The sequence below is a fragment of the Hyaena hyaena genome, unplaced genomic scaffold (genome assembly GCF_003009895.1).
Source record: "Hyaena hyaena isolate Hyena2069 unplaced genomic scaffold, ASM300989v1 scaffold_219, whole genome shotgun sequence".
Lineage (NCBI taxonomy): Eukaryota > Metazoa > Chordata > Mammalia > Carnivora > Hyaenidae > Hyaena > Hyaena hyaena.
Window position 1 is genome coordinate 1999750 of NW_024080850.1, and position 11197 is coordinate 2010946.

General features: G+C 47.7%; 1 protein-coding gene across 3 annotated transcripts; it reads left to right on the plus strand.

Annotated features, from left to right (window-relative positions):
• LOC120238801 lies at nt 1-10752 on the plus strand. Of its 3 annotated transcripts, none has more exons than XM_039242805.1 (7): nt 1-86; nt 236-488; nt 746-869; nt 3109-3323; nt 3980-4083; nt 4330-4434; nt 10523-10752. In XM_039242805.1, exons 2-7 carry the CDS (start codon nt 267-269, stop codon nt 10695-10697), a joined length of 945 nt encoding a protein of 314 aa, XP_039098736.1. In that variant the 5' UTR covers nt 1-86; nt 236-266; the 3' UTR covers nt 10698-10752. The 3 variants fall into 3 exon arrangements, with proteins under 3 accessions (XP_039098736.1, XP_039098737.1, XP_039098738.1); XM_039242806.1 differs by having other exon boundaries at nt 3980-4050; XM_039242807.1 differs by having other exon boundaries at nt 236-431.
• The last annotated feature ends 445 nt before the right edge of the window (nt 10753-11197 follow it).

Below are 11197 nucleotides of genomic sequence, written 5' to 3' on the forward strand. Positions count from 1 at the left end.
GGCGGATTGGCTAGGGTGGTCGGGGCGGTGGCTGCGGCACGCGGACGGAGGCTGCGTCGGCGCGGCAGCTGAGGGCAAGAGAGCAGGTGGGTCCCAGCGGCCCCCGCCCCCACAGGCCCCGGCCCGCCCACTGCGACCAGCCCTCGGGAGCTGCCCGTCTCCGGGCCGGAGGCGGGTGGGGGTCGGTGTGCCAGGAGCCTTGGTGGCCCCGCCCCGACGGCCGCTCCGCCCCCAGGCCGCCCGGGCCAGCCCGCAGCCCCTCTCAGATGGAGGTCCTGGACGAGTTCGACAGCGAGTTCCCCCAGAGCGTGACCTTCTGCCAGCTCATCTCCGAAGAGGACTTCGAGAGGCAGGCGGCCACCTACACGGAGCGCGCCCTGCGCCGCCTCTTCCGTAGCATCGACCGCAACCCCGCGCTGGCCGAGAGGGTGGTGCGCAAGGGCAAGCTGGCCGAGTACGAGGGGCGCGGGCTCCTCTCCTTCCTCTGGGTGCGAGCCGGCCGGCGGGGCTTCGGGGGGATGGGGTGGGGAAAGCAGGGGAGGGTGGAGCCGCCGCTCCTGCTTGCCATCCTTTGGGGGCGGAGCCCTGAAGGCAGAAGGTGGGGGCGGGGGCGGGGGTGGGGAGGGCGCCTTCGCGCCTAGCTGGAGCTGCAGGGTAGGGTCTTCCTGGAGGCCCAGCGTGGGGAGTGAGGTAGGCGGCCGTCTCACCCCTCCTGCGTCTTGCTGCCCTGCCTCTCCCCTTGTAGGCGAAGCTCTTCTGTGCAGTCCAGGGCGAGCTGAATTGTTGTAACAGCATGGGTGCCCTGGAGATGCACCAGCGCCTGGAGCAGCTCAAGAGGAGCATCCACCGCGTGCATCTCTACTCCCAGGGTGAGGCTCCACCTCTGCCAGGCTCCATTCACCCAGCAAACCTGACTCAGGATCCCCTATCCGTGGTCCTGTGCTTGGCACGTTTTCGAGTGTTTGGTGTTTATTTTTTAAGTCTTTATTCTGCAAACGCACATACACAAAACTGGAGACTGCAGTAAACACTCAGGTACCAGTCTCCCTTCAGCTTCTGCAAGCATCTTGCCATGCTTGCTCCCTCCCCCTTTTCTTTTTCTGGAGCATTTTAGGGGAAATCTCAGACATCATTATATTCTTCAATACTTTAGAACTCTTTTTTAGACATTAAAAAAACATTTTGTGGGGCATCTGGGTGACTCAGTCAATTAAGTTTCATCTTTAGTCCAGGTCATGATCTCACAGCTTATTGGTTTGAGTCCCGAGTCAGGCTCTGTGCTGACAGCTCAGAGCCTGGAGCCTGATTTGGATTCTGTGCCTTCCTCTCTCTCTGCCCCTCCCCTGCTCATGCCCTGTCTCTCAAAAATGAGTGAACATTAAAAAAAAATTTTTTTAAGAGACATTTTGTAATCACAGTGTTGCCCCGGATATAAAATTGACAACAGTTCAGTAATATTAGCTGATGTTTAGTTTACGTGTTAGGCCTCTGAGGTTCCTTTTCACTAGGATGGCTGTATACTTTGGGTCCACATTAAGATATTTGCGAGAGTGAAATGCAAGGGGCCACATTAATAACCACACAGGGATGGCAAATGAGGATAGTGGTCACATCTGTTGAAGCCCCTTTGAGATGGGATGCCCTCACCTTTGTCCCCCATGCCATCAACTTGAAGAACTGTGCTGTCCTTTGGGGTAATCCACTTAATGGGTTTATATCTGTTGTTACGGATCACTGTGTTTGTTTTATTCCCCTGTGCCTGTATTTTTTTTTTTAATTTTTAATTTTCTTTTTTGAGTTTATTTTGAGAGAGAGGGAGAGAGAGAGTGTGCAAGCGCACAAGCAGGGAAGGGGCAGAGAGAAGGAGAGACAGAGTCCCAAGCAGGCTCCATGTTGTCCGCACAGAGCCCAGTGTGGGGCTTGAACTCACAAACAGTGAGCTCATGACCTGATCCGAGATCAAGAATCTGATGCTTAACTGACTGTGCCACCCAGGTGGCCCATTCTACCTGTACTTATTGCACAGTCGTTCTAAAGTCTTGATTAGATTTGGGTTCATTTCTTTGGGTTGCATTTGTGTTCAGCTAGGGGTGGAGCTGCTTGCTTCATGGTGTTAGAAAGCCTGGCTTACCTGGGGGTCCCAGGTTGCATGATGGTGAGTGTAAGTCCTCCTCATCACCCTTTCATCCCGATCCATGGCATGTGTAGCTTCTACCCCAGCGTCCCAAGGTAGTGTGGATCCTGTTTATCCATGTTTTATGGGAGAGAACATAGAGGCCCAGGGAGGGTGGCCAACTATGTGACAACGATATCACATATTAAGTAGTAGAAGCTAGACTCGAATTCAGGCTTGGGTTGCTGTGAGGCTCAGGCTCTTAGCCTCCAGGTCAGTGCTCTTTGGTGGTGGTGATCATCATTCTAGATGAGCCGTTCTAATGGGTTGCACACACTTTGCTGGTGTCCTGTAACTGTGAACAGTAGAAATAGCCAGACTTGTTGAATACAGGAGGAAAACCTAACATGAAAAGAGAGAGGGGTAGGCCTGAGGGTCCTGCTTCTCAAAGATTCTGTCCCTGAGCCCACCTCTGTGAGACCTTGTACATATGGGTTTCCGTACAGAAAAAGGAGCCTTTGGACACCCCTAGGATGGCCCTGGGGCTGGGTGTAGTTGGTGAGCTTCCTCTCCAGAGCCTGGATACCCCCATGAAGGTGCTGGCAGCCTCAGGAGCTTTCCACAGTGTTGGGGGATGGGTGGCAGACTGACCTGCCTGTGACGAGCCAAGCCCTCCTTGGTATTGATACTCTGTCACTTCTCCTGAAATTCTGGCCTTGGAGTCAGACAGCTGGGGTATGGATCCTGCCTGTGCCTTGTACAGTTGGAGCTTCTAGTTCTACATGTAAGAGAGAGACAAAAGTACCCTTTCTCCGTGGGATGGTTGTGGGGCCAATGAGATGGTACACGTTGGCACCTGTCAGCAGTGACTCTAGGCATTATTATGTGGTCCCCTTTGGGGGAGAAACCTTGTGAAGACCCTACACCACTGTTTGGCTCCCACTCTATCCTGTTCTGGCCGTGGGGTAGGCACTCACTGGTCCCTTTTGTCACAGATGCCAAGAAGAAGAGAAGAAAGCCAAAACCGAAGAAACCAGAACCCATCCTCTTGCGAGACCGGTCCACCTCTCCATGCCTGCCACCGACCGTGCTGCCACCTCCACCACTGCCATCCACTGCTACTACCGTGGCCTCCATGGTGGCCTCAGCACCCCCTGTCTACCCTATGCCTAGGGTCTTTGGCCCCTTCCCTCCGCTGCCCAGCAAGTCGGTCAGTGAGTGCGTCCCCCACTCCATGTGGTCCCGGGAGGGGCAGCCTCTGCCCCTCTGCTCAGAACCACCCCAGTGGTTCTCCTGGGGCCCACAGCAGTGGCTCTTACAACTTTGTTTTTAAGCAGCAGAACTCTATCTGCAGGCAATATCTTGGGTGGGATGGTGACGGCTACAGCAGATGAAAGGGGTCTGCTCTTGTTGAAGCATTGGAGGCACAGAGGTTTACCGGCTCTGCCTCAGTTGAGCAAGGCAGTCCCCAAAACACTGGGCAGAATTCTGCGGTGCGCAGGGGACAGGTGGAGAACCATGGCTGCCCCCTAATGTCTCCAGCCTCACGCCTGCCTCGCCTCGTGGGTGGTGTTCTCCTTGCCACTCTCTGGGTGCCTCTGCAGTGTGCCTTCCTATCTGCCTGCCCCTGCTGATCCCCGCTTATCCCACACTCTCACTCCAGGCAGACCCCCATCCCTGGTCAGCTCCCGGCCCCCATCCCATCCCCTGTCCCCCTAACGCCAAGCTCGAGATGGGTACTGAGGATGATCCTGACGTATTTGCCAAATGAAGGACAGTCACATACTTCTCCTAGTTCCTGTACAAGTGTTTTGCTTCTCAGCGAGGCCCCCAAACTTGTCCTAAGATTTCCTTTCTGTACTGCAGATGGAGAAGGTGGACATTACAAGGTCCGAAGTGAAATTAAACTGGGCCGGCCTGTCATCGAACCCAAAGAGGTGGAAGGAATTTAAGCTTGGGGCAAATGAAAAGGGAATGTTTTGGGGAGCTTTTTGTGTGCCAACAGTCGGTTGCCATTTCTTCCCTATCTTGTTAATCCTCACTGCAATCCTGAGGGGTTGTTATTCCCATTGTATAGGGAAGGAATCGAAGCTCAGGGGTCTGCTCTGTGAAGGGAAGCCCCTGTGCCCATATCCTGCACGTGCATATGGAGGCTGGGGAGGGCCTGCCTGGGAGGAGCCCGGGGCTGATGTTCCCCTCTCTGCCCTGTCTTGCAGCCACATGGTTGATCTGACCCCTTTGGTCCTCAACCCCGGAGGCTTTCATTTCTCGTACCTGGCTGGAAACCGTGCACACCAGCTCCATTGCTCTGGCTACCCCTGGTAAGCATGCTTCTGAGCCTCTCCAGGGCCGGACACCGTTCTGGCTTGCCTGACTTGATGGCATCATGGCAGTGTGCACAGGGGCCAGAAAAACGTTTATATTTCGTGAAAGGACCCTAGTGTAACAGGGTGCCAGAAAAGTCACTCTCCCTTCCTAGCGTTTGTAATGGCAAGAATCAGAAACAAGCAGCTCAGAGACCCACTGGAAACAATCCTGTCAACTGGGCAGCCCTAAGGTTTATAGACATGTGTCTTGCAAAGCAGGGATTTACTGAATACGGTTGGTTGTTTTGTTTTGTTTTTAAATATTTTTAATGTTTTCTTTACTTCTGAGAGACAGAGAGAGACAGCGTTAGCAGGGGAGGGTCAGAGAGAGGGAGACGCAGAATCTGAAACAGGCTCCAGGCTCTGAGCTAGCTGCCAGCACAGAGCCCGATACGGGGCTCGAACCCACGAACCATGAGATCATGACCTGAGCTGAAGTTGGACGCCTAACCAACTGAACCACCCAGGCGTCCCTGGTTGTTTGTTTTTTAATCACCTTTTGTTTCCACTTATGGTGGTGTTAAGTATTTCCCATGTCATTCCATGGAGTGTTGTTTCAAAGCATGTGTTTAAACTGGCTGCTTCATTGCTTCAGATGACTTAAAAAAAATACTGTTTTTCAGAGAAGTTTTAGATTCATAGCAAACTGACAAAGTACTGAGAGTTTCCATATGCCCCCTGCCCCTACAAAGGCACAGACACCCCCACTATCAACATTCCCCACCTTAAACTAATGTACCTACAGTACCACATCGTTATTGCCCAGAGGCCATACATTTGGGCTCACTTTTGGTGGTATACCTTCTATGGGTTTGGACAAATGTATAGTGACATGTATCCACCATTATAGGATCATACAGAATAGCCTTGCTGCCCTCAAAATCCTGTGTGCTCCAGCTCTTCATCCCTCCCTGTCCTCTAACCCCTGACAACCACTCATCTTTTTATTGTCTCCACAGTTTTGTCTTTTCCAGAATGTCACATACTTGGAATCCTACAGTATGTGGCCTTACCGGATTGGCTTCTTTTACTTAGTAATACTCACTTTTAAGGTTCCTCCATGTCTTTTCATGGCTTGATGGCTCCTTTCTTTTTAGCACCGAATAACATTCCATTGTCTGGATGGACTGGGGTTTATTTATCCATACACCTACTGAAAGACTGATTCCAAATTCTAGTGATTATGAATAAAGCTGCTATACACGTTGATGTGCAAGTGTTTTACGGACATATGTTTCCAGCTCTTTCGCCAAGGAGCATGATTGCTGGATCATATGGTGATAGTATGTTTAGTTTTGAAGAAACTACCAATGTGGCTGTACCATTGTGTGTTCCCGCTAGCAATGACTGAGAATTCAAATGGCTTCTTTCATAAGAAACCCACACAGTTCTGTAAACTGCAGACTGTGATGCTAAATTTAGTTGACAGAAAGTTTATCCAAGAAGACACCCAAAGAGTAAGCAAATCTTTAAAAATATTTTTGGCATCCTTAGTAATGAAAGAGGTACACATTAAGATTGCTAGCGTGTATGTTATATACCTGTCAAGAAGCCCAAGTAAAGAGAATCCTGTGCTATTGAGGCTGTAGGTAGAGACTTATTTCTGCTATGAAAATACTGTAATTTGGCTTTATTCTTTTTTTTTTTTTAAGATTTTATTTTTAAATAATCTCTACACCCAGTGTGGGGCTTGAACTCACAACCTGGAGATTAAGAGTTGCATACTCCACCTCTGTCCCCCTCTCTCGGCACCTCCCCTGCTTATGCTCTCTTTCAAAAATAAATACTGAAATTTTTTTTTAAATGTTTTATTTCTTTCTGAGAGAGAGAGAGACAGCATGAGCAGGGGAGGGTCAGAGAGAGAGGGAGACTCAGAATCTGTAGCAGACTCCAGGCTCTGAGCTAGCCGTTAGCACAGAGCCCAACGCAGGGCTTGAACCCACGAACCGTGATATCATGACCTGAGCCGAAGTCGGCTGCTAAACCGACTGAGCCACCCAGGCACCCCATAAATACTTAAATTTTTAAAAAATTGTTACTTTTTTTTTAGTTTATTTGTTTATTTTGAGGGAGAGGGAGAGAGAAAGAGAATCCCAGGCAGATTCTGCACTATCAGCCCAGAACCTGATGTGGAGCTCGAACCCACAAACCCTGAGGTCATGAACTTAGCTGAAATCAAGGTTTGTGTGCTTAGCTGACAGCCACCCATGTGCCCCTAAAAATTCTTTTAAAATTTTTTTAAATGTTGTATTTATTTATGAGAGAGAGACAGCATTAGCAGGGGAAGGTCAGAGAAAGAGGGAAACACAGAATCTGAAACAGGCTCCAGGCTCTGAGCTGTCAGCACAGAGCCCAACGTGGGGCTTGAACCCACGAACCGTGAGATCATGACCTGAGCCGAAGTCAGACGCTTCACTGACTGAGCCACCAGGTGCCCCTAAAAATCCTTTTATTGAGATAATTTACATAGCATCATATAAATTCACCCAGTTACAGTGTCAACTTCAGTGGCTTTTTGTATGTTTACATTTGTGAAACCATCACCATAATCCAATTTTAGAACATTTCCATTACATCAAAAAGAAGAGAATGAAAAGACTCTCATAGAATGAGAAAATATTTGTCAATCAACAGCAACAACAAAATCCCACTCCACAAAAATGAGCGAAGGACTTGAATAGACATTTCTTCCAAGAAGACCCACAAAATGGCCAATAAACACAGGAAAAGATGCTCCATCCTGAGACATCAGGAAAATGCAAATGAAAGCCACAGTGAGCTACCACTTCCCACCTACTAGGATGCCTTTCATCAAAAAGACAGACAAAAGGGGCACCTGGGTGGCTCTGTCGGTTAATCGTCCACTCTTATTTTGGCTCAGGTCATGATCTCAGGTTCTTGGGTTTGAACCCCAAGCTGCGCTGTGTGTTGACATTGTGGGGCCTGCTTGGGATTCTCTCTCTGCCCCTCCATGCCCTCAAAATAAGTAAACTTTAAAAGGTAAAAAATTTAAAAAGATAAAAAGTATTGATGAGCATGTGGAGACATTGGAATATCTAGCGTATGGCTGGTGGGAATGTAAAAGTGTGAAGCCATTGTGGATAAAGGGTATGGTGGTTCTTCAGAAAGCTAAACATAAGCATACCATATGACCGAGTAATTCCACTCCTAGGTATATGCCTGGGAGAATAGCAGTGGAGACTCAAACAGATACTTGTATATGAATGTTCATAGCTCCAGTAATGACAGTGGCCAAAAGAAGAAAATAAGCCAGGTGTACGCAAGATGAACAAAATGTGGTGTATCCATATAATATAGAATGTTGAAATAAGTGAGATAAGCCAGCACAAAGGAAGATTATTGTCTGGTTTCCATTACATGAAGTATCTAGAGTAGGCAGAGTTCTAAAGACAAAGCAGATGAGACGTTACCAGGGACTTGGAGAAGGACTAACTAACAACTAATTAGTTGTTGCCTAATTAGTACAGTTTCTGTTCAGGATGACAAAACAGTCCTGGAAATAGATAATGGTGATGGCCACACAACACTGTGAATGTGTCTAATGCCACTGAATGGTACACACAGAAACGGTTAAAATGGTAAATTTTGTGCATATTTTACTACAATTAAAAAAAAAAAAGATGGGGCACCCGGGTGGCTCAGTCAGTTAAGCGTCTGACTTCAGCTCAGGTCATGATCTCGTGGTTTGTGAGTTTGAGCCCTGCATCAGGCTCTGTGCTGACAGCTCAGAGTCAGGAGCCACCTTCAGATTCTGTGTCTCCCCCTCTCTCTGCCCCTCACACTATCTCTCTTTCCCTCAAAATAAATAAACATAAAAAAAAAAAAAAAAAAACCTAGCACCACTTAGCTGTCACTCCCAGTTCCTCTCTTCCCCAGCCCAAGGCAACCGGTAACCTACTTTCTCTGTGGATTGCCTATTTGGGTCATTTCATATAAATGAAACCATACAATAACCTGGTGTCTGGTGACTGGCTGCTTTCACTTAGCATAACATTTACAAGGTTCATCCATGTTCTAGCATGTGTCAGTACTGAATTTCCTGTTTTTTAAATTGCTTTTTTAAGACTTAATTTTTTTAGAGCAGTTTTAGGTTCACAACAAAATTGAGAAGAAGTTACAGAAGTTTCCTTCATGTCCCCTGCCCCTACACGTGCATACCCCCCTTATTGCCAGTATCCCCCACCAGAGTTTGTTAACAACTGAGGAGCCTACATTGACACATCAGCATCACCCAAAAGTCCATAGTTTACACTGGAGTTCCCTTTTGGTGTTGTACATTCTCTGTGTTGATTTATTTTATGGTTGAACAGTATTCTACTGTGTAGATATGCCATATTTTGTCTGTCAATTCACGAGTTGATAGACATTTAGGTTGTTTCCATTTTTTGGCTTTTATGAATAATACTGTCATGAACATTTCTGTGAGGACACTATTTTTTAATTTTTATTTGTTTTCATTTTTTAATTTTTTAAACATTTTTTAACATTTTATTTATTTCTGAGAGAGAGAGAGAGAGAGACAGTGTGATCAAGGGAGGGTCAGAGAGAGGGAGATACAGAATATGAAGCAGGCTCCAGGCTCTGAGCTAGCTGTCAGCACAGAACCCGGCACGGGGCTCAAACCCACGAATCGTGAGATCATGACCTGAGCCAAAGTCGAATGCTTAACCAACTGAGCCACCCAGGCGCCCCTTTTTTAAACATTTTTAAAATTTATTATTGAGAGACAGAGCATGAGCATGGGAGGGGCAGAGAGAGGGGGAGACACAGAATCTGAAGGTGGCTCTAGGCTCTGAGCTGTCAGAGCACAGAGCCCAATGCGGGACTCAAACTCACAAACCACGAGATCATGACCGAAGCCAAAGTTGGACGCTTAACTGACTGAGCCACCCAGGTGCCCCTTTATTTTTTTATTTTATATATTTTTATTTTTGAGAAAGATAGAGTGCAAGCAGTGAAGGGGCAGAGAGAGAAGAGTCTCAAGCAGGCTCTGTGCAGAGTCAAAGTGGGGCTCGAACTCACAAAACTGAGGTCATGACCTGAGCCGAAATCAAGAGTTGAATGTTTAACCAACTGAACCACCCAGGCGCCCCTTCTTGGGTATAGTCTTAAGCATGGGATTGCTAGGTCATATGGCAAATATATTTTGAGGAACTGCCAAAGATGCCAAGTCCGTTATCAGATGTAGGATCTGCAAATATTTCCTCCCATTATGTGGGTTATCTTCTTTCTTTATCTGTAGCGTCTTGTCTTTTGAATCACAAAAGCTTAAGGTTAGTCTTTTTGAAAGGCAATTTATCAAAATATATCAGGAGCCATAGACATTCTCATAGTCTTTGCTCTGGTATTTTTAATTCTGGGAATTGGCCTCAAGAAGATGATTAAGGGAAAGAACAAAACGATTGTGTACAGAAGTGTTTATGACAATGCCATTTAAAAGGAGAAAAAGTAGAAGCAGCTTAAGTGTGCATCCACAGAATTATGGAATATGCAGACATAAAATTGTGAACATGGTTAAACCTGATTATGTAGATTCATGAATTATGTGTAAGTGGAAGCAATAAGGCTATCCAATCAGACCATCCTACCAGGAGGAAGAGATGGAAGATGACCTACTGCAGGGTGATGGAGAAGGGATTGTGGGCAAACACTTGTGCAGTGTTGTTATGAGGCAAAATGTAGAAGCAAGGCATTGTTGGCATCATCCGTTCCTCACAGAATTGTGGGGCCATGCACCGGGGCTGGGCCATCATCAGGGCTTAAACAGCTGCAGAACAGTCCGCTGCATGGCATCCATGGTTCCTTTAGGCACTCCCTGATGGATGTTTGATTGTTTCCAGGCTTTCATAATCACCAGCGTTGCTGTGATGAATAGCTTGGAACAAAACATCCATGGGAGAGCATTCTGGAAGTAGAAATGTATCCAAGGCCATCTCACAGCCTTAAGTTTTGTCATGTGTACTGATGGCTCTGTGCGCTGGTATCCCACCTCATGGACATGTCTTGGCTGTCTCCTGCACAGGACCTCGGCCTGTAGTGGCTCTCCCAACACCGAGAAGACACCATCCCCTCCTGTGAAGGCTTCCATCTTCGCCCCGCCTGTCTTGCTCAAGTTCCAGCCTGTGCCGAAACCCAAAGATGACTCTGAGAACGACCCTAGCAGCACTGAGTCTGTGCCCCACAAGAGGAGTCCCTAGCCTCTTTCCTATAGATCATGGCTAGAGCAATGAATAAAGTTCCCATGGAGGTGCCTTCCTTGTGCTGGGCTCCCTCAAGGCTGTGCAGTCCCTTGAGCTTCCTCCTGCAGGAAGAGGTTGAAGAGTAGTGCAAGCGAGAGGCCCTTTCGTCTGAGCCTGCATACAGTTATTGGTCAGGTCAGTGCGACTGTGAATTCCCCTTGCTTGTACTCTAACATGGGAACTCAGCCATGACACTTTGAAAGAGAAATGAGCAAGAAGACAGTGCTGCCCTTCTCTACAGTGACCCTGTGGCCCCTTTGAGCCTCACTTGACCTCACTGAATTGCAATTCTATCATTTTTTCCTACACCTGGGCCCTAAACTCAAACCTTATCTGGGTGCAGGTTTAGAAACAGTAATCTGTTCCCTCCCTGGAGGAAAATAAGCTGGCATGTTAGTTTCCAACTTGGCACCTCCCTAAGGAATTTCAGAGATGTGACTCTTATTGTTGCTTTACAC

Excerpts from the sequence above, each read along its gene's own strand:
- LOC120238801 (XM_039242805.1), top strand. The coding sequence starts at position 267 with ATGGAGGTCCTGGACGAGTTCGACAGCGAGTTCCCCCAGAGCGTGACC. Across the intron at positions 870-3,108 it reads CGTGCATCTCTACTCCCAGG|ATGCCAAGAAGAAGAGAAGA; the intron begins GTGAGGCTCCAC and ends CTTTTGTCACAG. Across the intron at positions 3,324-3,979 it reads CTCCGCTGCCCAGCAAGTCG|ATGGAGAAGGTGGACATTAC; the intron begins GTCAGTGAGTGC and ends TCTGTACTGCAG.